Source organism: Strix uralensis, chromosome 5, assembly GCF_047716275.1.
Source record: "Strix uralensis isolate ZFMK-TIS-50842 chromosome 5, bStrUra1, whole genome shotgun sequence".
Lineage (NCBI taxonomy): Eukaryota > Metazoa > Chordata > Aves > Strigiformes > Strigidae > Strix > Strix uralensis.
In genome coordinates this window covers 7092442-7119521 of record NC_133976.1, presented here as the reverse complement: position 1 = coordinate 7119521, position 27080 = coordinate 7092442, and the positions used below count along the sequence as shown (strand labels likewise).

Sequence of the window (27080 nt, the reverse complement as noted above, 5' to 3'; positions counted from 1 at the left end):
AGACAAGTTTTAAAGGTGATACTTCTGACTTTTGGGCATAGGCAATCAGTGGATTTTTTTTTTTCCATTAAAAAATTAAATTTTGTGTTCATCTTGATACCTTATTTTCTGAATCTGTGGGTGAAATATTTAACAATTAAACATGACAAATGCACTGTGTTTGGGGAATGTGGTCATAAATCATTCATATTTCATGGCTTAAAGATGTGTGCTGCTTGTTTATTTCACTGTGTTAGAACAAGAGGATGAAGAAGCCAGTACTGGATCTCATTTAAAACTTATAGTAGATGCTTTTCTTCAGCAACTTCCAAATTGTGTCAACAGAGACCTCATAGACAAGGTATAGTCATAGTTCCCATTTGTTCCATTCTTAAAAGCCATAATGCTAGATCAAATAGATTGGAAATAAAGAGTTGAAGCTTTGGACTCTAGCATAGCTGAATTCATTTTTAACCTAGAGGAAATATTTTCTTTTTCTCACTTAGCCATTGCTCAAATACCATATGATATTGGTTTCCTGTGCCTATTTTCTTCTGTGTTAGTTTGTTTTAAAGTAGTCTTAACTTTTTCCTTTTTACCTCCCATCACTCTCTGACAAATTACCTCCCACCTACTTAAAGCTGCTCTCCTTGTCTTGATCCAAAGAATCAGTCTGTATTTCTGTAACTGAACATGTTTCTAACTATGTCAGTTCTAGACAAAAATAAAGATTTTTTTTTTTTTTCTTCATGGTTCTTTTTAAAGCAGCTGCATGTAACAGGAATAGTTCTGTAAAAGGTGCTCTTGAAAAGCATGTTATATTGTTTTAAATAAAAGAACACTGCATTAAAGGTGAAGTATTGTATTGACTTTTCTCTTTATAGGCAGCAATGGATTTTTGCATGAATATGAATACAAAAGCCAACAGAAGAAAACTAGTACGAGCACTTTTCATAGTTCCTAGACAAAGGTAAGAACAAGCTGGATCCACCCTTCAGTTACTTAACATATGTATGTACTTTTTAACTGTTTAAATTACTGAATACCAGTGCATATTCCAAGTTGCATTTGTTTATTCCTGATGTGCACTTTAGAGTGATTTATGCTAGAGCACCAAAGAAATATTTAGTATTAATGATCAAGCAATTCACCACAATATTTTGCCATAGCAGTGTAAATTTTTTTTTATAATTAATTTCTCTTTTCTGGTATTTGTGTGTTTATAATGGATCTTTTAATGAGTTTTTTTAACCATGGAAACGGCAGCAAAAACTTACATTCTATCAAAAAAGGATATATTTCATTCAGGAGAACTTGTACTTTTTTTATATAAGAACCTCTGAATAGTTAGAGCACAATGTAGGTTAGGAAGGAGGATTTCTTGTGATATGTTAATTCTGATATGGTACATAGCCCTTATCATAGCTTTGTATCTTCTGGAATGGAGCTGGTTCTAGTTGGGCCAGTTGAGAGAAAGAGAGTATAAGAGTTTGAGCCTGGCCTTTTCTGTCCACGTAGATCTGTCCATGTAGAGTTTTGCTATTTCTCTTTGTCTCTTTTTGTGTAAGCGAGGTCCCTGCACTTGCAGGAAGAAACTTGCTTACAAAAATGATTGCAAATATTAAAATAAAAAATTTAAGAACTTTTTTCACAGCCTAGAATATCTACGGCAATGTAAATCAGCGGGATGACTTAGGCTTTTGTCTTCAGCTTAGAATAATAGAGAATTTTCCATGTTTGCAAAATGGAAGTGGCTTGATGAGTGATTTCTGAACATACCATAATATTTGTATCACTGCCCTTTAGTTCTTCCTGGTGCTGCAGATTCCAGATTGCTCAAATTGATCATTAACTCTTGGAACCTCTTTGAAGAAGCATGATTTGCTTTGCATAAACTAAAAAACTAAAGTGTACTAGATGATAATGACCTGAAGGAATTTGTTGACATTGTACACAGCAAAAGAGGTACTTTTCAAACAAGAACAACATGATGGCTTGTAAATTCAGCAATGTGGTTTCGTAGATACCATGAAAGCCAAAGTTAAATTCCTAGTGTATTGTAGTATTAAAGAAAAAAAGGTGTTTCTTTCATTAGGCTGTACTAGGATCACAGTAAGTTACTAAAAATGTATAGAATCTTCACATTGCCACTGATTTGTCTTCCTGATGGTAGTTCCATTACCCACAAATCTGTTTTAAAAATAATAATGATTTTAAAAAGAGGAGGTTTTTCTGTAGGAACTCAATAGACTATAGATGGTGTGGTTGGCTCAAGGAGCTACTATTTTTGTAACAGTTCTCTAATAGCTGCAACTAATAGTGAAGTGAATGACTCAGCTGATCTTCTCACTGTTAATGATAAATATTATTCTTAATATTAATAAATATTAATATTGCATGTACAATTATTTTTTTAATACCTTTTTCTGCTCTCTGCTCTGAGACCTATTGAACTAATGAATACTCCAGCTTTTGATTGTGAGTTCTTAAGTCCAGTCGTATATATCTGCCTGTTCCTTTGCCTGCGTTAGTGATGCCCGTCTCTGGGCTACTAAGCAGGAGAAACAGGATGTTGACTGAGCTGCTTGTTCTGAACCACAAACAGTTGCAATGAAAATACCAACTGAAGTGCCTGTAGATGCAGATGATTTTAGAGGGCAATCTATCCTAATATTTAAGTTAGCTTTACTACTACAGTTGGTAAAGGAGCAGTTCTGCTTTCTGTCTTGAAATCAATATTTATAATCCTTGTGGAAAAACTCCAAGGTGTGTATCTGACACACAGTACTATTGGTGGCTATAAAATGCTGCAAATTGATTTAGAAAATTCTGCAACACACTACTTCGAAGCTTTGTGTTAACAGTATTTTTGCTTTTGGTATCTCTTCACTGAGCCATAATGATATGTCTTTTCCTTCTGTTACTGTTGCATACTAGTTTTTACTAATTCCAGGAGTTTCTGCTATGTCTCTCCAGGATACCATGGGAGAAGAAAGCTTGCTATGGTTATATTCTTGAGGAGGTTTTCTTCTGGTTTATTTTAGGGTTTTTTGTGAAAGGTTCAGAAGAACAGTGTCCTTATAGGATGTAGATAAAGCAGTGATTTTTCCAAAAGCGTTTAGTCTCCAAGCATATCAGACAATTCTGTCTAAGCCTGGCTATTATGTGGCAGCCATAATAAGGTATTTCAATAACAGAAAAAGTTCTGTTTCTTCTCTTCAGAGATCAGTTTTAGGAAGTGTGCAGACACAACAATTTTACCAAAGAAGTACAAAACTGGTTTCGTGTTCAAGAAGTAATGCAGACGCTGTAAAGTCAAAGTCATTATGCAGTGTTGCCAGGGAGCTTTTTTGCTCCCACTAGGGTTGGATAGATTGGGACAAATGAAGGATTCTTCAAGACAGACAACTTAATTTGACAAAAAAGGATGTTGTTTTTTTCTCAACCGTAGATTAGTGTTGGAATACATCACTGCACTGCTCTGTTGAATACTTATGAATGGATCGCATTTACATCTTCAGCTGCCATTTGAACCTCCAACCCAACAGAACAGAAAGCCTTTTAAAAAGATTTTTTTCAATGCTAGTATACAAGTGGCTTTCAGATTTGCGTTGGAGGATTGATTTAAAACTAAATATTAGCCTTCTAATTCAGGACTATATAGTTTGTACTAAAGTGACAGTACAGTGATTTAACCCATACTGCTCACAGCTTCAGGGCATTCATGTGTAATTCTTTGCTATCTAGCTGAATTATTTTCTTGCACAGATGCACATAATTATTTATGTTTAAATGCATACTGCAATTCTGTTGGTTTTTTTCAACTTCAGTATGAGAAATTTAAAATCTCTTTTTAGGCCTTAAATTCTAAACAGTTCTAGACAAGTGAAACACGTAGACAAGAAAACAGTAAATAGGGGCTGTTGTGGCTTCCGATGTTCTTGCCATTCCCAACTATGAAGTTGCAAGCTTACAAAGCAAGAGATTCGTTGTTCACCATAGGGAAATTTTTAGCTTTATCATTGGTTGTTCTTAATTCAGAAGTTAGCTGCTTCTTGAGTGTTAAATAGTTCTGAGCATTTTCACTCCTAAATTGTAAACCTCCTGTATACCTACATTCATTCAGCTCTATCCTGAGAATCCTCAGTAGCAAGGTCCTTTTTGTTCACTTGAACATGACTTAGCAGTGTTTCAGTGGCCTGTCTCATTCGACGACAAAGTTGAGGCATGTGTCTGAGAGAAGGAGTTTATGCCACAGCTAAGAAACAAAAGCAAAAAGTGCTTACCTGATAACATGCCAGTTCCACAGCATCATTCTCTTCCCACTGAGCAGTGTGGGCAGCAGTTTGTACCTGTTCAGGCCCAGTGAATACACTGCATTTACCTGGATTATGATTATGCTTGTGTGGCAGGAGTTCTTGCTCTGTTGCTTCCTTCTTCAAGCTGTCTTTTTGGTAGAATCCCAGTTAATAAATGTATAAAATCGCTCCTTTCACTCTTTCTGGGTATAAAATTCTGGTTGCGCCCATTCTAGAGAGATTGCAATTAGGGCTTTAAGCAAAGTTTCTTTTTTTAATACACTAATATTTGAAATTCTACAAAAAAAATGTGCTCTTAGATATTTCACTGAAGTGCAGTCCATGTGATCCAGAGATCCAGAGTTGATTAGATTTCAGTCTGAGGTAGGTGGTCAGAATGCCAATGGTCAGAAGTAGTGGCTATGGTAGTTTGTATAGAGGGTACTTAACACAGGCTTCAGAGAGGAACTGACTTAACCCTTCATAATGTAGAAGAGCAGGAAGAGAAAGCAATACTGTGGGTTTTGTGGTTTCTTTTAGGTAATTTCTGCCCCCCTTCTCAAGAAAAATAAGTGCTTTTGGAGAAAGACAGACAAAAACCACAGTTAATTAGCTTTAATGGAGGTACCAGTAGGTGGTGCCACTGATACTACAGTGTCGCCGCTTCTGGGCACTAATTTTTGTCTCCCCGTGAGAGAGGGAACGGATTCTATCTCTGCCAATTTCGTAGTAATTGACCCAAGGCTTTTCCTTATAATATTTCACCTATTTATAAATACCTAGTCTTAGTATACTTCCACATGAAGAAATCCTTTGTGTTGTTCTGTGAGGGAACAACAACAAAGTGCTCCAAGACTTTAATTTTCCCCCAGGTATGTTCGGTTTACAGAGATGAAATTATTAGCTCTCAGCAGGCAGGTACTTGTTCAGACCAGAATAAAGCTTCCTGCTATTTGTCTTAAAAGAGATGCCATGTAGAAATCTCTTCAATTAGAATAGAACCCCTCAATTCAGCCAAAGTCCTTTTTCAGTTTAGCTTTTGTATGTGTGTGTGAAGTAATAAGACTTGCACTTCTCTGAGAGTTAATGGCTAAATGCTTAATAACACCATAGTAATTTGCTGTAGCTAGTCATCCTTGACTGTGTGTTCCAACAAGCTTGAAAAATGTAAATACTGCTTCAGTTATTGATTAACAAGAGAGAATAAAAACTGTTAAATAGGTAACCAGGATACCTACAATGTTTCACCAGGAGCTTTATGTGTTATCAGGAGGCTGCTTAGCTGTGCCTCTTTCAGGTAGTATATTCTGATGCTTCTAATCCACAGTTGTAGTAATTATCCCTCTTTCTGTGAGTGGATATTAAAGATCTTGGAAATGTGCTGTAGTAACATAGGAGTAGAAAGGAGAGGGAAGGCAGTCTTGTGTGCTTTTTTGGGGGGGGGGTTGTCTCGATGCTTTTCCAGTTTTACTTGTGCCAGGGCAATCTTTATGTATTGACTGTGCTTTTAGATTTTATTTTTTTTTTTTTTTTCCCAGCAGAATCTTTTGGGCTTTTCTTTTCTTCCCTGCCCCCCGCCCCCCAAGCAGTAGGGAAAACCTTAATCCTTCATAAAGTATAAACTCAAGATCCTTTTTTCCCTTACAGGCAATTTGTCACTTGAAGCATGAAAATTTAAGATGTTTATCTCCACTTAAAACATTAGGCTTGTTCTACAGTTCATCTGTTTACAGCATTAACTTACATTCTGAAAATAAACTAGAAATACTTTCTTCAGTTTGTTAAATGATATTATGAGACCTCAGAGTGCAGTTGGTTTATCTGCATTTAAAAATGATACATGCACATTTACATGAACCAGCTGTGTTATACTCTGTGTCCTCTTACATGATGCCACAAACGAGGTTTAAGGGCATTTATCCCATTTTTACAACCAGATAGTCTTTGACAGAAAGAAACAAAGTACAAATTAAGGAAAACACAAACGGCCCTCCAAAATTCCCTATGATACTACGAAACATATGATACTGTGAAATGGGTATGAAGGCCATGTAATCAAGGAAAGAGAAAAGAAAATAAGGGAAGTTCTAAAGAAAATTTTGAAATATTACCGTTTGTGAGAGTACTTAACTAAGTTTTGGGGAAAAGGGTTGCCATATCACATCTTCTGAGCTTTGTTTTATGTAATAACTGTTACATTCATTTAGATGTTCGTTGCCTTAAAAATAAAGATGTTCTTACCTTCCTGGTTATGTCTGCTGCTACTCAAAACCAAAACAAAATTGCAATAACAAATGGAGTTGTCTGTAAGAATTTTTCATTTTGTGTATTGAGAGGGATCTGAATTTTTTTAATATCTGGTAATTTCTTAAAGGTCAAATTCCATAGTTAAGATGGCGTTTGGCATTTCACCTAAGGCAGTAGTTTTGAAAGGAAATTAACTGTGAAGGATTCCAGTAGGATGTGGTAGTATACCTTCTTGTATTGCTACTTTTAAATGATATTGCAATCTGAAGTGTAAGCCTGTAAAATTGCATGTACATAGTTCTGTCATTATATACGCATTCATTAATTTCACAAGTAAAATGGTACCCATACTTGTAGACATAAATACATTTTTGTCTATAAAATAGTTGTCTATTATCTCCTTTGTTTGCAGGTTGGATTTGCTACCCTTTTATGCAAGACTGGTTGCCACATTGCATCCCTGTATGTCTGATGTAGCAGAGGATCTTTGTTCCATGCTGAAAGGGGATTTCAGATTTCATGTATGTTTTGCTGATTTAGTTTTTGGCATTCAAATTAACCACTCTGATATTAGTCATTCTTTGGGGAATAAAATAACATTTGATATTATGTAGATGCTAATTCTTAAATTCAGTGGATATTTTTCTGTCATCTGAGCAGATTTGTTCTAGAATACTAATCTGTGCATTTAAAAATAATTTTTTTAAATTTACCATATATGTCTGCATATATATTAAAATTAACTGTACAACAGTTACAATAAGTTGCAAAAATTAGAAATTGTGCTTCAACTGTGTTTTCTATAAAGTAATAACTTGTATTTAAAATGAGAACTGACTTACTCTAACAACATGTTCCCCACTACAAGGTTACTGTTGTAATACAGTGGTTACTATTGTAGTGTAGTGCTTAATTCAAATTATTTTTTTACAATTTTCATCAACCAAAATTTTCTGTTCCTCACAAATGTATTTTTCAGTGTTGTTTCTTTCACTTTGTTCTAAGTTTTGTAATCAAATTGGTTATGGTGCACAGTGATGATTCCTTCACTGGTTTTTGAGTTTTATGATGCAGATGTCAATTTTTTCCTAATATTGACATTAAAAATGTGTATGAATTGCTCAGACTTAAGTAACTCTTAACTATCTGAAGTTAACTTTGTTCTCAGAATCAGCTATTTCTGTTGGGGAGAAATACAATTTTATATGTTTAGACAGGTATAAACTTGTACTTTGTTACTAAAATTATGCTGGATGTCAGTAATTTTAAAAGAAGAAAGAATCAAAAAAGTCTGCACTTTATTAAACCTGACTTGAAAAAGTTGTCAATGTTTTCCTTAGGGACTATAAAAGTGGTCCTATTCATATAGAGACTACCTATTGATTCTAAAAATATAGGGGTTTTTTTTGGTCAGTATAGAATATTGATTCTAAAAATTATAGGTTAAGTATTCTAACCCTACTTCACTGTGGCAAAGTGGGGGTGCCCAGGTTGATGTGTGCCTATAACTGTACGTATGCTAGGGGACTTAGGTTTTTTTGTGGGTTTTGCGGGGATGGGGACAGAAATTCTAAAGCTTCTGAAGAAACAAGGTTGTAGAGAGACTTTTAGGAAACCCAGTGATAGGTGAAGGTAGAGAATAAGGAACCAAACAAATATCAAACACTGCTGAATTCCCAGGCTTATTACTCACGATTTGGGTCAAAGTAATTTATAAGAGGTAGGTATTTCTGAGTGCCTAAAATCGAATCCTTTTTTTTTTTTAGGTAAGAAAAAAGGACCAGATCAACATTGAAACAAAGAATAAAACTGTGAGATTTATTGGTGAGCTTACCAAATTTAAGATGTTCTCCAAAAATGATACTCTCCACTGTTTAAAGGTTAGTGTTGTGATAGTCCTGTACTGCTGTGTATGCTGATAATGTATCCCCATCCTATTCCCCTTCATGTATCTATTGCTGATGTTATCCACTAATTTATTGCATATGAAGTTTTAAACCCTGATGTCTGTTGCTGCTGTGTAGAAGGAGACTTCTATAGCTGTTGTAGAAGTTGGAATGTTTTAATTTTTCTAATGGTAGATATATATTAAAATAAACTTCCACCTTCGGACATAACCAAATTGCTAATAGTTTTCTTTGTAAAGTGATGGTACACATTGCTACTTATTCATTTGCTATACACTGCAAAACTTTGTGTTCATTTCAATTAATATTTTTACACAGCAAATAACAGTAAGCTGAATTATTAAAAAATTATACCCATCATTTTTCTCTCATCTATAAAATACTGTGACATGCAAAGCTCTTAATTTTTAGTTATTGTTTAACTTAAACAGTAAAGTTAAATTAGATGTGCTCTGAGGTTATTGTGTCCTTGTGCAGTATTATTTGGTGGCTTTCCAGTCTAGCAGCAGGAATTTTAAAGAAGGTAATATTGAGTTGGAAGGGGTATGGGAGAGATTATAATGTTTGCTTTAATATTGTAGTCTTTTTATGCTAGGTTTAGGAAGCATCCTGTTTTTCATGTTTCTGGAGCCTGAATTTGGGGTCTAGACTGTTCTTACAGTACTTTCTTAATGAGATTAATGTTTTTAATTTTGTTAATGTCTGATCAGTGAAATCAATTTGCATTTTTGTCTTAAGAATGTGGAATACCACAGTAGTGTAAAGTCTGGTAGATAGAACTTACTGTTTTCTGCAGTTGAAAGGGATGTTTAACATGCTGTGCTTCTATATAAATGTATACCAGATGCTTCTGTCAGACTTTTCTCATCACCATATTGAAATGGCATGTACTCTGCTGGAAACCTGTGGAAGATTCCTCTTTAGATCACCAGAATCTCACTTAAGAACCAGTGTTCTTCTGGTAAGAGAAAATTTGTTTTATGGGGGAGGGTGTCGTGCACTGAATGAAACCAATTACGACTTTTTATTTTCTGGCTTTGTCATGTGGTCTGACCATAACGATAATTGTGACTAACATACAATGTTCAAGCACTAGTAAGTGAAAACTTTCATTAAGTTTTTATCGAGTGCTCAGGGAGGATCAAGTTCTTGATTCTTTAATAAAAACAGAGATGAATATGGGAGGACAATGAATCAGTTTTCCTGAAATCTTGCCTCCTCATTGTAGAATGAGGTTGAGGTGGACTGGTGTTACATATATTCAAGTCGGAGGCTGCCTTGGCACTGTCAGCCTTTGTTTGTAGATCTGTGGACTTGTATCATCTTGTTATTTATAGCCTGTCCAGTGTTGTCTCAGCTCTGAGATTGCACCTCCTGTGAGAATAGCTTTCTGAAAGTATTCTGGAGAACTCCAGTTGATCTGTAAATCTGTTCATGACTTAAAAGAACGTGTAAATAAAGAACTAAATATCTGAAGCAAAAAGCTATTGCTTTTGAACTACAAACAATAGAGAGATAGGGCAAAACCAGAGGATGAGGTTGAAAGAATATAGTTGCTGTACCCGCACATGCCTGAGATACTATTTGAAGGGAAAAATTGTCATGAATGGGACCAGAGATGATATTTCAACTGGAGGTGAAGACAGTTATGAAAGAGGTGGTTTCTGTGCCCTGCATAATGATCTGGGGTTCTAAATTTGAAGAAAAAGATTATGAAGACCCTAGAGGAAGGGGTTTTGGAAATAGAGATTGGTAATTAAGGTAAGAGTAGAATCGGTATCCCTAAGTCCTAGATAAGTATTGGCAAAGATAACAAGGATTAGCTTTGGGTCTTTTAGTGTATGAATTTGAGCCCTGAATGATATGTTTACTGTCTTGAGAGAAAATCCTAAACCTCTTTGTCCAGGACAAGAGACTGAGTCTTGGTTGAAGAAGTCCTTCAAAGATAGATACTAGCATTAAATTAAAAGCAGAGTAAGCAGATACAGACCAACTAATAGACCATGTTGTTGTATTAGAAGGAAGAATACAGATGTGTATCTGTAGTAAAGTAGTCTCTGTGTTTGGGGGAGAAAGTGGACATAGTTTGCCCTTCTGGTTTAAGTGGAATGTGTTTCTTGGGACACAGCTCTTAAGCTGTGAAATATCACTGTCTCTACTGTGTTTATCTCCTTTCTTATCAAAGCACAGACTTACACTTGACAGGTCTTTCTCTTGCCTCTATACCCTCCCTTCTTATGCTCTAGAGTTAATGGAGAAGCAGTTGTTGCGTGCTTGGATATATTGTTGTACAATTTCTTTTTCACAAAATGCTCTTTCTTTCTGAACCTCTTTGAATGTCATAGCATTTGTTGTGGTGGTGTAGTCACAAGAGGGAAGAGATGGACAAATTAACTGCAAGTTCTTGGCTCATGCTTTTTGTTGTAGTGTACTTTGTGTCTTGAAAGGTTTGAATGTCTCAATTTTCTAAAGGTTTGCTAGCTGATGTGTTTTATTGTTAAATATCTTCCTTTCCATAATCAAGTATTTTTCCCCTGAAAACACTGTTCCATTATCTGTAAAAGACACTTTACTCATTGCTACCATTTTTATGTAGTTAATAAAAAGTTTAGAAATCAGGAAAAATTAAGTACCTTTACCAGAGCTGCTTTTTGTAACTGACTGCTTTCCGTCTTATGCACTACAGAAATGCTGATTGTTAGCTGTATTGCTGAAATCTGCTGGATGAATGCTAAATATGACTTAACTATGAAGTGTAAGACAAACCACAAACAGTCTTTCAATAACTGAGGCTTAAAGACACAGAAGATTTCAGATAAATAGTCTATTCTTTGGTAATTGAGGAACCAGGAGAAGATAGAGACAGCAAATAATGTGGAATATCTATCGATTAAAAAGTAAAATAGGCTAAATAGACTTATATTCTACAACCATCTTAATAGCTGCATCTTCTAATGTTGCCCTATAGAAACGATAGAGATTAATTTTGATTTAAATAATATTGTACAAATTGGATCATACTCTTACGGTACCAGTTAGTATGAACTGTAGAAAAGATTTCTCCCAAAGCAAGCTAATTAGGATCTTGTGATAAAAATCGAAGTAAATGTAAAGCTGATGTTATCAATGATTCTTATGGCTATAATTAAGGCCTGATGATCTTCTAAATAATTATCGGTCTTAATCTTTACTGCTGATGATATATTATGTGGTAAGATGCCAAACAGGCTGTATGTCTCCTATTAAAAACAACATTGCTTTGTCCTGGTGTGGGAGAAAGTCATAGTTAAGAATAGACTTTAAAAGTAATTAAGGGAAAAATAATTATTAAGTGCTAAAGTACTCTGACAGAGTGCCACAAAGTTAGCAGCACTTAGTGACTTACTCCAGAGAGACATTTAATGATCACGTTCGGGTTTTGTAGAACTACTGTCATGTTTTGCAAATTATTTAAAGATCTTCTTTTATCAGGACAATGTTTCTGTTAATCATTCTTCTTGGCAAGTCTTTCAAGTTCAATGTCCTTTATGTAATTTAAAATATCAATATAAAACTAACTTGGCTTTAGGATTGGTCTGCTGGTAAATGGATTATTTGAATTGGTGATTTGGAAGGAAGATCAGCATTATCTTGATCTATGTTTTTGTAATGTAATCATGTTAAAATGTCAAATTCTTGTGTTAGACTGTTGTCATGTTAAAAGAATATTGGAAGTTTTGGTATTAAAAGCCTCCTAATGCATTTTTAATCCTATAAATTAGACAATCGTGTCAAATTGTCTTTTTAAGCTTTAGGGCAAGACCACTTGTAATTATATAGAACTTAAGCTAAACGGTGGCTCATTTCTCAGGGTGACTCCTTTTATAGATGGAGTTGAAACTGTGTGAGAATGTTGTTTGTATAGACAGAGGCTGTGACAAAGTAATTGTAATTAGAATGAGACTGTTGTAACACTATAACTTCCAAGAAATGTAAAATTTTGATTTTTGAACTGTTGGAACAGGTAGCAGGGCAGAGCAGTGTAGGTAGTAAAGGGAAGGAGGACCTGAACAGTTTCAGTATCTTAATACAGTCTGATAATTTCAATATCAGTCACGCTGAAATGCTTTTCTAAATTGGACTTTTCCTGCTGCTTAGGTTTTACTTGGTGACTTCTCTCTTTTTTCTTTTTTCTTTTTTTTTTTTTTTTTTGGTGCGGCTTTGCAAAAATTCTATTTCTTGTAATGCAAATTGGTGTTATCGGGTTTTGTGGGGCACACAACTGCTAACCAGAGGAGCACCTGCTAATTCTCACCAGATTTTCTTTTGAAATGCATCTGCAATATATGTTATGTGCAAAGAGGTTTTGTAACTCACCAAGAAAAAAAGAACCAAACCCTTTTACTGTTGTAACTTGGACATTTTAATGTTGTTCGTGTTCTCTTTATCAAAGGAAAACCAGAAACCTAATCTTCAAATGTCATGCTTTACCTTTGTAGTTCTTCATTTTAGCCTAGTAAAATGAAGACTTAAAGAAGTTAATTAGCTGTAAGTGCTTTAGACTACAGGTCTCTAGTTTATTTTTTTTCTTCTGGAATGGGTCAAGGTTTTTGTTATTGTAGGCAGTGTATTGCAATGGTTTCTCTTTCCTTCCTGTCCATCTAACTTGATGCCTTAAATGAAAAAGGATTGAAACACATGCAGTTGCTTAAAATGGTGATGACTTTTTAAGTAGAGATTAAGACTAATACCATCCACTTGAAGTTAGAATACATACTTGTGATTTACATATTACAGTGATTTTGAGACTTGGGGTAGTGCCTATTGTCTCTTCTGGGAAGAAACACTTTAATTATAACCTATTATTTACAGTATAATGTGCAACTTGTTTTAACAAGAAAATGTAAAAATTATGTAGGTTTTGGTTTCTTTAAATGTTATTTGCAAGCCCTTCTGCCATTTTCTTTATGTTTTACTTTGCCCCACTTCATTTTTCAGTTTATAGTAAAACATGATAAATGTCATTAGGGCAGCAAAGAGTATTTTCTCCCAATACATCTAGAAAAGGTGAAAAATTTACAAAGGTAATATTAACATATGACATGGTAAGCTTTTGGAGCTTTCTACTGTAAGTGGTTTTTCCCTACATAAAACAATTCATGTACTCAGTTGTTAAAAGTGCTGTGCATCTGTTAAGCACCTGTGGGTAAACTTGCTACTACTTGACAGAAATTTCCTATTTGGAAAAGAACAGTCGCATTTAGGGAATCAAAGGGGAGGCCATTTGTGTCATGGAAAAGGTTAAAAATGAAACTCCTTAGGGTTGGTGTCAGATTGAGACCTTGCTGGCAATACATACCTATGGTCTAGGAGGAAGATTATGTGATTTTGTTGGGTTTACACAAAACTACTCTTCCTTACTGAATTAGCAGCTGAAACTCAAGGTTGAGGACCTGTTTGAGTATGTTCACCAACGATCAATAAACTTTAAACTCTTTTCATTAGTTTACTGGACACCATGAATGTATATACTAACATTTGTGTGCAGTGATAAAACAGTACTTACAGGTTAGTTTTGTTTATCTGTGTGATGCTGTTAATTACTGTGTAGTCAACCTCTACTAAATGATAGTCTAAACCAGTGCAGTTTCTTTTTCTGTTGAACCACCTTAGAGTGGTTTAGAATATATAGGATCATATGAGGTACATAAAAAATTAATGCAACTTATAGAATTACATATATACATAAAAATACACATATGCATATAAAAATATTTTATAATGGAATTAAGCTCATCCTTATCTTTAACTGTAAAAATCAGCAGCTTAGAACTGCTACTTTAGTTCTTGTACAGAATTTTTAGATACAAGAAACTTTTAAAACCCACAAAATAAATCTTAAAGTACATATACAAAATGAAGTATGGAAAAAAGAGTGTTTTCCATGAGGAAAATTAGGACAATCCTGACAATTAAGCACAGTAATTGGTGTTGGTGTAGTAACCTTTAAGTTCTCTGATTTTTCCTGAAATACTATTTTATGGTAGGTACTGTTTTTCTTGCAGTCTATTCTGCTTGGGTAAACAGCAACAATGGAGCATGGAGTAAGGAAAATGCCATTACCTAAACCATTGAAAATTCATGTGAAACCATCAACATAAACTCTCTGGAGTTGCATACTGATGTAAAAAGTGAATTGCCACTCTTCTGATGATTCACTATGCTTGTGTCAAGACATCAGTATTTCAGCTACTTTAGTTAAATAAAATCATGTTTTGAAGAGAGTGTCTAATAACCTTATTAACCATTTATCTAAACAGTAACATTTAAGCTTCAAGTTAAACTTTAAATACTTTTCTGAAACCTTTTTTGCCACGGGTGAACCATTATAAAAATAGGGATTGTGAAGAAAAATGGCCTTGGAAATAGCAACACAGAACCATATATATGCTTTGTCCTTTCTTTTTTCTACCCAAGCTTTTAACTTACTTTTCTGCAACCTTTCATATATCCTTTATCCCAAACCTAACTGTAAAAGCCTTTGGCATGAAAAAGTGGTATGTCAACATCTTCAACTGATCATTTGCATTTATTTCCAGGAACAAATGATGAGGAAAAAACAAGCAATGCATCTTGATGCACGCTATGTTACCATGGTAGAAAATGCCTATTACTACTGTAATCCCCCTCCAGCTGAAAAAACTGTGAAGAAAAAACGTCCTCCTCTGCAGGAATATATTCGTAAGCTTCTTTACAAGGATCTTTCCAAGGTCACCACAGAGAAGGTAAATCCTTTTGAAATCGTTAATGCAGATTTTACTGGAAGTGATGTATACTAACTTTTGAAGGGTTTTGGAAGGGTTATAATTTTTTTTTAATTCCAAGGAAGGGAGATCATTTTTATATCCCTGATTGTTAAGATAGTTTCATTTATTTTATTGTAATGCATAGAAGTTCCAGTCATGGACCTGCATTCTCCACAGCATTAAGTGCTGAACAAATAGAGAATGAAATGAGAACCCTTGTGCTGAGTATCTTGTGTTCAGAATAAGAGACAAAAGACTACAGTTAAATACAGACTGTAAGAGCAAGGAAATTATGGAACAGATTTGGACAGCTCGATTAGTACCTAGAGAACAGCAGTTGGGTTACATATGTGAAGTTTTCCATAGTAGCTACTGCAGATCTGGAGGATGCTAGAAAAAGAGAATGAGGTTGCTTACAGGGATTTCATCCCAACGCTGAGAGACAGGAGATCACAGCAAGTGTCTTGATATTTTGCCTGCTCAAATATTAAGCTTGTCTTAAAATTTGGTTTAGGTCCTGAGACAGATGCGCAAGCTGCCTTGGCAGGATGCAGAAGTAAAAGACTATGTTATATGCTGTATGATCAACATCTGGAATGTGAAATATAATAGTATTCATTGTGTAGCCAACCTCTTAGCAGGTTTGGTCCTTTACCAGGAAGATGTCGGAATTCATGTTGTGGATGGAGTGCTAGAGGATATTCGTCTAGGAATGGAGGTAAAATCCAGCATTCTTATCAATCTATACTCATCTACTTATGTTGAAAAGAAAACAGTAAAATAATCTTGCTTAAAGAAAGGAATCCTTGGATTCTGGATTTTTGCCTGATGACTTTTCTATCTTGGTTGTTTGCTTTATGTAGGTTTATTTAAATTAAAAAAACAACACTCCCACCCCAAAAAAAACAAACCCAAAATCCAACAAGCTGCAAAGGTTACTAGGACAGTTGTTTTGCACCCCTTAAGGGTATACAGTTTATTCTTTCACAGTGTATTTGGATTCATGTAACTTCAAGTAACTTCGGAGACTAGTCCATATTTTGATAGATTTTATAATTACAGGAATCCTCTGGACAATGAAAAAATCGTCATAGATTTAAGACAGAGTGTATACTGAATGTATTTGAACTTTCTAATAACTACTGGTTGACCAGCTTTCATAACTACTTTTTAATGTTTAATTTTGTATGTAGCCATAAATAACCATCTTATTATAACAAGTTCTATCAACTTCTTCATACTGTTTTTTTTAAAAAAAAACAAACCCAAACAACAAACCTTTTACAAAGATTCTATTGTGTCTGCATGATAAAGTGAATTTTTTGTTCTTTTTTTTTTTGACACAGGTTAACCAGCCAAAGTTTAACCAACGGCGGATCAGCAGTGCCAAGTTTTTGGGGGAGCTTTACAATTATCGAATGGTGGAATCAGCTGTAATATTTCGAACTCTGTATTCTTTTACATCATTTGGTGTGAACCCTGACGGTAGTCCTAGTCCACTGGACCCTCCAGAGCATCTCTTCAGAATCAGACTAGTTTGTACTATCCTTGATACCTGTGGGCAGTATTTTGACAGAGGATCCAGCAAACGAAAACTTGATTGCTTCCTTGTATATTTTCAGGTATTCTAAACTAAATTTTATATAGTTCTGTAATTTCTTTAATGAGCTAATGTAAGTCAGTCTGTTACAATTTCTATAGCACCATAATTTTTCAAATCCTCTCTGATAAGTTTTATTTTAAGGTGACGTGTATGTTCTGTTACACGTAGATGTTACTGTTCCAACAAACTTGCAGAACACTGGGGTAGCAGTTGATTCACTGAAGGGCTTAAGTTCCATCCTTCAGGGGGTCTCAGCAAGTGGAAAAATGAACTGACAAGTCTTGTGAATTCCCACAAAAATAAGTATCAAGTCTTCCAGTTAGGCTGTAATAGTTCCATGCAACAGTGTCAGCAGCTTGGCAGGAGTAGAGCTGGGACTCCTGGGCTGTGTGAACATGACCTTTAAGTTCTGCACCATTAGGGTGATGAAGGCCAACAGCATACAACATACACTAGCAAAGGGTCTAGCCAGTGGATTGAGGAAAGTGAATTTTTTTTTTTTTTTACCCTTCCCTTCTGTTTGACCTGTGAGGCCACATCTGGAGCACTGTTTCCAGTTCAGAGCTCCCTTGTAGATGAGAGGATAGACGTCAGCAAACTGAGTCCAGTGGAGCGTCACCAAAATGATCAGGAGGCTCTCAGTCCTCAGATTGTGGGTTTGCTCAGCTCAGAGAAGAGAATGCTAATTAGGTTGCTGTCCTCAGCTAACAGTGTGTGTACAGAAGTCATCAGATACTTCTCAGGCATGCATGGTGAAAGGATGAGAAGTAATGGTCACAAGTTGCAGCAGGGAAAGTTCCAACTCAATACATGTAACAGGGGAAAAGATTCTGTAATGGGAGTGTGTAAACACTGGCATGGGTTCCTCAGAAAATGGGGAACATGGAGTTCATGTTAAACCTCTTTGTACTTAATTTCTTTTTCTACTTCTCTCTCTAAATTATACTAATACAAGGATATTAAATAACAAAAATTAAGGTGACAGTGACGTATTTCAGACCTTCAGGATGTGTATCCTTTGTCTGTATATGAGATGTAAAATGGTGTTTTGATGTACGATACAGTTCTATTCTTAAACCCATTATAAACTTGTCAGTGAAGAAGTCATAATATTTTTGTTACACCTTATAATTTCATCAAGCATTCCTTTTGACCATGTCACCTTTTAAGTAAAGGTTCTGATACTTAATTTTCGGGTGCAATTTTTGCATCAACTTTGTTCTCAGATTCTACTGTTGGGTTCACTTATCAGCATTTATTTTTTACAATTTTATTGTAAGGGATATGTGTTAATTTGTTATAAAGCAAATTGGATAAGTCACTTCATGCTACCTAGCTGCAGTTTTAAAACTTTTTGTGATGTTCCCCCCCTTCTCCCTATAATATGCCTGTGGGGGAATTAATTTTCTTTAAAATACTTGGAGGAAAGAACTGAAAGCTGGCGGATTGTTAAGTGCTTATCTCAGAAAGAATCTACCCTTTCTTTTCAGTGCTTTTTTGCTCAGTCTTCATACTTCTAACAGTCATTATGATGAAAGGGGCATGTTCTTCATGTTTGTGATATCCAATGTTATCAAACAATGTTTAGTGATATAAAAATATCGAATAGTTGCATGAAATAGGAGAGTAGTGATATATTTTTGCATTTTCTCCTGTACAAGCATGGCTAGGCATTACAAACTTTGTACGTTAAATAGCTTGTAAGTGCAAGTGTTCATATAATTTATTTGACTATTTTGTATTGTAGCGTTATGTTTGGTGGAAAAAAAGTCTGGATGTTTGGACAAAAGACCACCCATTTCCTATAGACATAGACTATATGATCAGTGATACACTGGAACTGCTGAGACCAAAGATAAAGCTCTGCAATTCTCTGGAAGAAGCTATCAGACAGGTGCAAGATTTGGAACGAGAATTCTTAATAAAACTAGGTAAGAAAATGTGCAAGGGAAATGAAGTGGTTTTGGCAATTGCTGTATTTCTTAAAATTATGTTTTGTATGATGATGATGGGTAACTATTGTTATTCTCCTGATATGATCTTTTTATTCTTAAGATAGAATTTGTAACTTCTTTGCATTTTTTGATCTCCATAGAGATCATATAGAATCTCCATAACTCTAAAGGGATTGAGTGTTTAAAAAAAAGTCAATATGAATACTATTAATATAGTAGTATTTGGAGAGGGGGAGTGTATGTGTGTATATATATATATTTTTTTTAGTATATGAAGTAGTGTGGTGCAAATGATGAGAAAGACAACTATGAATTTAATCAGAAAAACTTAGGAAGCACGCTCTACTGCAAAAAGCAAGGAGTATACACTCAATTACTTCAGCCTGTTGGTTGGTAAGCACTGATGGAAACCAGCTTGGTCATTTTGGTAGGTTGGTTGCTTCCAGCTCTGTTCTTTCCCCAGTTCTGGATTTGACTAAAGTTGCTGTCAAAGTAAGCATTAGTGTAAGACTACAATAAAAGAGAGAACATGTTTTGCTTTTAAAATGCTGTCAGGTACTTTGAGCCTTACACTTCCTTTGGAATAATTTTGAATGGGCTTTACATTTCAGTAGAGGCCAGAGGATGATTTCCTTTCCATGAATTAGAGGTTTGATTGGATTATTAAATGATTTTTTTCTTCTTAAAAATTCATCCATTGGCTAGGTTGTGTGCTAGCTTGTAGTTACTGCTAAGGTTACAGTGATCTATCTTTATAAATCTTGCTGTGTTAAAAATCCAGTTAATTTCAGGAGACAAATGTTGGGCTTGCAGCACAGCTCAATTGACAAAATACTGATTAGTGTATATCTGAAACTACTATCATCATATTAACTTTTAAGCCTTCTGGTCTTACTAATTATTGGGTACTACTGTGCTCGTTTCTCATTAGAGTTGTTTTCTAATCTTCCATTTTTATTTGAAGACAAACTTGTTTATGAAAAGCTTTTATATGCAAATTTTACACTTAAAGTGTTAATTAGAGCCTTAATAGCACTTAATCTAGTTAGACAAATTTAGTTTTTAAGAATAATCCTTTAATCCAGTAGGATGAGTGTGTGTAATTACCAGGTAAAACGTTGCAACTTCTGTTTTAGGAGGAATTTTTTTTTTTTAATATTCGTTTAGTTGATGTGCCTTAAAACTACCTGTGTAGTAACCAAAATGCAGATAAAAATTTCCTTATGGTATGATCTAAATTACTAGCTTTAATGCTCTCAAAATTATAACCAAGAAGTAATTTACAGCTACTTACATAAACTGTAATATTCTTTTGAAAGATATTCAACACTTGCAAATCATAAGAACTTCTGTTCTCTGAATCACCACCACTACAGCAGTTGGATTTGGTGTGGTTAAGGGGGAGATAGGTGGTCACTGCAAGCAAGGGTTGGAGAATATTTTATTGTGTTTGTTCTGGCACATGCAAAGCCCATCAACAGTACAGCCTTTACTGTAAGGGCATTGTGTCATTTTTCCCCTGCCCAAGTGTGTTGCTTTTCTTGATACTGATATTATTTACTTGCTAGTAAACATCAGCATAGGGTGGTGGGATAGTTCCTGGTTCTCCTATTAGGACTGTTTGAAGGTGGACTCAGGAAGGCTGTCACCTGCCTTTCTGATCTTTGAAGGCTATATGCATGATAGGTGCAAGCATGTCTGAAGGAAAGGAGTCTTTTATTTTTACTAGAGCAAAAGCTCTAGAAAAATTGCAGTTCTTGATTAATTTGTCCCTATAGTTCCTCACCCCATGGACAATAACGCTGAGAAGGTATTGTGCTAAAGACCATGATGTGCTTTGCTGTTTGTGAGTCTGAAGTGTAATTCTAGGCAGGACAGTGGGGTGGCTTGTTTCCTGCAGCCCTTGCATTGGGGACTGACTGTTGGTTCCTGGGCCGCTCTGGTGATTTCTGTACCAGTGAGAATATAGCGTGATTCAACTCTTGCATAATTACAGAGCAGCACATATTTTGAAGAGCATAGTATTTGCCAATAGGGGGAAAAAGATGCTTTGAAACCTCTGGAATATGAAGGAGGAAGTGTTTGTGCGCGTGTGTTCACACAGAACTGAAATCCTCAATAACTACCATGCAGTCATATATACCCTTCATTTTATTTCTGAGTTTTGTCTAATTTAAACATGGCTCTAAATATTCAATTCCTCACAAAGATCAACTTTAGGATCTTGGTCAGATTTTTGTAGAGACCTGATTGTGTGTGTCTGCTTATTGCATCTCTTAAAGGCATCTGGAGGTGGAGGGGAAAAAAAAAAAAATCTGGTATGCCCCAAACCACTTGTATATTCAGAATCTAGACTTCTCCTTAAGAATTGTGTACTGCTGCATTTGTTCTTTGCATGTGGCAGAAAACAAACAAGGAGTGCCACGAGCACAGAACTGACATGTTCATTTGCTGTCCAAAAAACTACACTAACAGCCAACCCTAAGTGTGGTTGGTATAATGTCAAAATATGAATGACTAACTGCATAGTAACTGTGTTGACTCCTTAGTAAAAGCGTTGAAAAATGGCTAGCTTAGATCTGCTATGTTGCAGAAGGCTGGCGACAGCATTGCTTTCTGCTAGCTCAAAGCACAGTCGTCTGAAGAATTAAGTTGCTTTGTAAATTAATGAAAAAAATTAAAAGAATGTATGAGAACAATAGTGTGTGCTGGAAGTTTGTTCTTTTTTGCATTGGATGACTTAATTTTTGCAATAGCTGTTCTCTAAAAACAGATCTTAATTTTTTTCCTGAATCAGAACCATGCTTAATTCTTAAATATTTTCTCTGAAAACTATTCTGATGGAAATCTATATCTAAGACTAAGTTGGACTTTGAAGCACTGACAGAAGCTAAAACTTACTTTTCACTGCTGTGGGAATGGTATAGGTAAGGGTATTACATGGAAGGATACCTTACTGCAAGAAAGCAGAGGTTTAGGGAGCTACACTTGATAACTTACACACAGAGTAAACTAAAATGTTGTGAGGGATAGAGGTGACAAGCAGGTCAGTAAGGAAAGCTGTAAGATGAACTAAAACACAGCAGAAGAACTGTCAGTCCTATTTACAGGTGAGATGAGCACACTAGATAATACTTTTGGAAGAGACTCTGATTTCCTGAAGACTTCATATAGGCACCTACAGCCTCATAGGTTCAAGTGCAGCCTTGGAGCATTAGAAAAGAGTCAGAAAGGCTTATTACAGGCTGAGAAAATAGTTGTTTCAAAACTGTTAATTGACAGTAGTGTGAAGTACTGGAACTAAGACTGCAGGGGATTGATGTCTTCTGGGTTCTGCTGGTTTTGTAGCGCATCTGTAATTTAGTGCTTGTATTTCAGTGCACCTGTCAGTAAGGTTGCACGTTTAGTTTGAGGATATTTTGAAGCAGTTGGCACAATGCAGCTTCTCGATTGCTGTTCTGTGGGAGATTTTAAACATTCTCCATAATGTTTTCCTCCTTTTCTGGCAGGGAGATTTTTACCCTTTATGAGTAAGGTAACCATATAGAAAATGTTTCATTCAGAAGTTGAATATTATGACCCATTGGAAGTTTTAGTGTTCAGTAACAGTGGCCTTTTGGTGATTATATGTGTCCTGATGTTCTAATTCTGTTCTAGTTCCTTGTTGTAATTCCTTCTCTTTTTCCAAATTTCAGGAATTATGTATGACAAAGATTCCAAAGATTCCATTACAGAAGGAGAGAATCTAGAAGAAGATGAAGAGGAGGAGGAAGGTGGAGCAGAGACAGAGGAACAATCTGGAAATGAAAGTGAAGTAAATGAGCCAGAAGAAGAGGTGAACATAATCATTTACCTTGCCTTGCATAAAAATATTGATTATTCATTACTTTCTGAAGCCCTTCTATGTCACAGAGTTAGCAGGTGAAATGTGGGTATGCACAACCCAGTCAGTACTCTGAGGATATTTCCATCCCAGGTTTGTATATATGGAAAACTGAATACAGAGTGTCTGAGGTGTATTCCAGGGAAATTATGGCAGAAACTTGAACCTGACAGCTTTGCTCAGGGTATATGCTGCTTCTCAACAAAAAGATGCCTTCAGTTTTTTGGCATGAAAACACTTTTATATAATTTTCTTTGTCTGTTGTAGAAGCAAATGTATTGACTAGATGTCAAAGCAGTCGTGTAGGAAAAATAACAGGTGTTCTGAATATGCCTGTATAATATGAATAAATAAAAGATTTATGGAGCATAACCTTCCTTGTTTACTGTGCCAATAATATTTTGAATCAGAAATGGTGGAGCCAATAAAAAAGATGTGTACATAGAAATTCTAACTTGTCACTATGACACAGCAAAGTTGACATGGTAATGGTAGTGTTATGAGAAAGTGAGTTCATCAAGGAAATAAGAAACACTTTTTCTCCTTGTGCTTGCTTTGGTTTACTGGTAAGTTTTCTTTCAGTCTGTGCTTCTCAGCATTAAAGTTCCTGAAGTTTGGCTGGGTTTGTACTTTTACCCACAAATGAATAATATTAGAGTCATAAACTGTTGGGGAGTGGGGAAGGGACCTCTGGAGGTCATCTTGTCTCTTGCTCAAAGCAGGGTCACCTACAGCAGGTTACCTGAGGCAGTGTTTTGCATCAAGTTTTGAATATCTCCAAAGATGGAGTCTCCACAACCTTTCTGGGTAATATGTTCCAGTGTTTAAACACCATCACGGTAAAGAAGGTTTTTTATCTTATGTTTAAATGAAATTTTTCAACTTGTGTCCATGGCCTCTGGGTCTGTCACTGGACACCACTGAGAAGAGTCTGACTCCCTCTTCCATGCTCCTTCCCTTCAGGCATTACACACATTGAGAAGACATTCCCACACCCTGAACCTTCTGTTCCCCAGACTAATCAAACCAGCTCTCTCGGCCTCTCCTGTGACAGGTGCTCCAGTCCCTTTATCTTCATCGCCTGTTGCTGGACTCACCCCAGTATGTCCATATGTGTCTTGGACTGGCGAACCCAGAGCTGGGCACAGCACTGCAGATGTGTCTTGCCTGTGCTGAGCAGGCAGGAAGGATCACCTCCTTTGACCTGTCGACAACACTTTTCCCTGGTGCAGCCCAGGATGCAGTCAGCTGCCTTGGCAAGGCTGCATTGCTGGTCCTTGCTCAGTTTGTTGTCCACCAGGACCCCAGGTCCTTCTCTGCTGAGCTGCTTTCCAGATGGGCAGCCTGTACTAGTGAAGGGGGTTATTGCTCCTCAGGTGCTGGACTTTCATTTCCCTTCCTTGAACTTTCTGAGTTCTTGTCAATCCATTCCTCTGGCTTGTTGAGTTCCCTCTGAGTGGCAGCACAACCATCTGGTGTATCAGCCACTACTCCTAGTTTTCTGCTGTACTTTTGTGAAAATGTCAGATAAAGCAGAGTGAGTTCAGACTGAAACATTAAATACAAAACATAAGAATCAGGGTCGACATAGCACTTAGAGATATGGTGTAGTTGGGAACTGTCAGTGCTAGGTTAACAGTTGGACTAGATGATCTTCAAGGTCCTTTCCAGCTGAGATGGTTCTGTGATTCTGTGAAACAGATTTACTAAGCCTGAACTGAATGAAACAGGTTTGGATGGGGAGAGGGTAAGAAAGGTGTAGAAAATGTGTTTGAGAAATCAGATGCAAGCGGTCTTTATTTTAAAATAGTCAGAAGTCATTTGTTGAATATTTCAGGAGGGGTCTGACAATGAGGAAGAAGAAGGTGAAGAGGAGGAGGAAGAAAACACAGATTATCTTACAGACTCCAATAAGGAAAATGAAACCGATGAGGAGAATACAGTATGTATTGTAGCTTTAGATAAGTGAATTGACTTTTGCATCTTTGGTTTTCTTTACTGAATGTTTTTTGTCAATGCTGCTCATAATATATCTGGGAAGACATACCAGGAACACTCCCTGCTATTCTTTCAAATATATTTGAGAGCTTTATTACCTTCTGAAAATATTTATGCTGTCAACTTTACTACAACATGCTTTCACAGGACTTTACACTTTCACAGGTAGCTAGACTGGAAAAGATTGCGTAAATGATGGTTTTTGCAATGCCAGCAATGGTAGCAAACTGATATGATACAACAAGGTAAACTAGTTACACTCCACTAGATCTTAAAACTGAAAAGATGACAAACCAGGAAGTGCAGAATTCCTAAACTACGAATTTGGGATTGGCAGACTATAAGATCTGTAGCAAAAGAACCCGTTCAGCTGAGCCTGGATTGCGGTTACATAGTGAGGAAAGTAATGATCACTACAGAACAATGTGTTGGGGTACTGACTTTAAACGTTTTTGGCATGTTGTACTTTCCAAATACTGAAGGATTGTGTTTGTCTTGAAAAGACCATCTAACTTTATGGACTTAATGGAAAAATTAGTTAAATTAGGTGTGGTAGGGATACGGACTTTTTTGTATTGTTGCTGTATCTAGACTGTGTACATATGCATCTGTAAGCGTATGCTGCGATGTCAGAATACTATGAGTGGCCAGTCTTCATAATAATTGATGCAGTAAACATCAGAAAATATTTCTTCAAGAAAATAATTCAGGCCAAAAACTTTTCTTCAGCGATACTTTTTTTTTTTTTGTTAAAGCTTTTGATTATGATGTGTAAGCGATAAGGATATTTTCCCACTTATTTCTAGACTGAATAATCATATTTCTGAAAGTAATGTAATAGAAAGTTTTTTCCCATTGCAATAGGAAGTAATGATTAAAGGAGGGGGACTTAAGCATGTCCCTTGTGCAGAAGATGAGGACTTCATTCAGGCACTGGATAAAATGATGCTGGAGAATCTTCAGGTATAAATATTTATTTTTCTTAATGTAATTTGCTGTACAGCTAACTGTACCTGGTTATTTCTTTTCAGTAAGCAAGTGATTAATGCTTAGTTTACCATACTAAAGAACGTGGATTTTTTTCCTTAGTTGTAGCTGCTTCTCCGCAATTGACATCTTTGGATAAGTAACTTAATGAAATAGCTATATTGTTTTCCCAGTGAATATATGACATGCTGACATATATTTTACTGGATGAATAACTGCATCAGATACTATGCAATGCTTCTGACTATATCCTAGACTATCTAAGCCTAGGTTTTAATATGTTTAAAATGTAGCTGCATTTAAATTTACATAACCTTTAAGTCCTTTCCTCCCACCAAGTACTGACAATAGCAAGCCCTGTATGAGGAATGCATTAATAAGATGCTACCAAAAAATCTTGAATGTAGAGTGTTCATCCTCAAGTGTGTCTAATCAAGTCTCTAGATTTCTTTCCTTAAAAGGTTGTTATCCAAAATGCCTTTAAAATTTGAAGTATTCTGTCCCTGTAACTTTCTTCTTCACAAGCAAGGAAACCAAAGGAAAATCTAATGAAGCCTAATATATTTATATATTACATTGTTTTCTTGGAAGGTTAAGCCTTTTCTCATTCGTGAAAATACGAGTGTTGCCAGACTCGACGTTTTTAGCATCTGATCATTTATAGAATTTACTACTTTTTTTTTTTTTAATAGCAACGGAGCGGTGAATCTGTTAAAGTACATCAGTTGGATGTTGCTATTCCTCTACATCTCAAAAGTCAGATCAAGAAGGGTCCCCCACTTGGAGGTGGAGACGGAGAGTCAGAGTCTGGAGACACAATGCCATTTGTCATGTTAACACGCAAAGGCAACAAACAGCAGGTAGGAGTTTACGTAAGGTATAGGTACTGTTTAAGTAAATAAAGTCTTTCCCCTTTTTTGAAAGTCACACTGACGTTTGAAGTCATAGAAATTTTTATTTCTTCATCTTTTTGTCAGCATGGAACACAGACGACAGTTTTGATAAACAGCAAATACTGTGTGTGGTTTCTTGGAATTCTTGGTTGTTAACAGAAATCATGTAGAAAATTTCTGTGGTTAAATTATACCATTACTAATTGCATTTGATGATTACACTAGTAGGACAGTGTTATGTCTTACATATATTTTAAATATAGTTGTGGAAGATGAATGGATGTGGTTGGTGGACTGCCACTGGATGTTGAAAGGAGAAGAAAAAAGGAATATTCCAGAATCTTGAAGATTTTACAGATTTCTCTGAAAACACTTTCAGCTTTCAATGAAGATATGTGGCATTTGCTAAATTCCATTTCCTAAGTAACTGCCGCTTGGCTAAATTTGTTCAACTTGCAAAAAAGTCATTATCTCTGAAGACATTTTTAGGAAACTATTCCAGATTGCACTGAGTGAATCTCTTGGAGAGACGTAAATGGAAATCG

At 35.8% G+C, this 27080-nt stretch overlaps 1 protein-coding gene across 7 annotated transcripts in view; it reads left to right on the top strand.

Annotated features, from left to right (window-relative positions):
• Nucleotides 1–27080, top strand: part of UPF2 (UPF2 regulator of nonsense mediated mRNA decay) — a 65844-nt gene that overhangs the window by 21859 nt on the left and 16905 nt on the right. For 6 of the 7 annotated variants that reach the window (XM_074869759.1, XM_074869756.1, XM_074869758.1 and 3 more), the window contains 13 exons: nt 237–340; nt 864–949; nt 6937–7045; nt 8291–8404; nt 9276–9392; nt 15010–15195; nt 15731–15934; nt 16563–16838; nt 18567–18750; nt 22470–22609; nt 24495–24599; nt 25520–25618; nt 26335–26502. In XM_074869759.1, the coding sequence (XP_074725860.1) occupies nt 237–340; nt 864–949; nt 6937–7045; nt 8291–8404; nt 9276–9392; nt 15010–15195; nt 15731–15934; nt 16563–16838; nt 18567–18750; nt 22470–22609; nt 24495–24599; nt 25520–25618; nt 26335–26502 (1892 nt within the window). Of the gene's footprint in view, nt 1–236; nt 341–863; nt 950–6936; nt 7046–8290; nt 8405–9275; nt 9393–15009; nt 15196–15730; nt 15935–16562; nt 16839–18566; nt 18751–22469; nt 22610–23379; nt 24474–24494; nt 24600–25519; nt 25619–26334; nt 26503–27080 lie in introns of those variants that run through there. The other variant, XM_074869760.1, reaches the window with a different exon arrangement.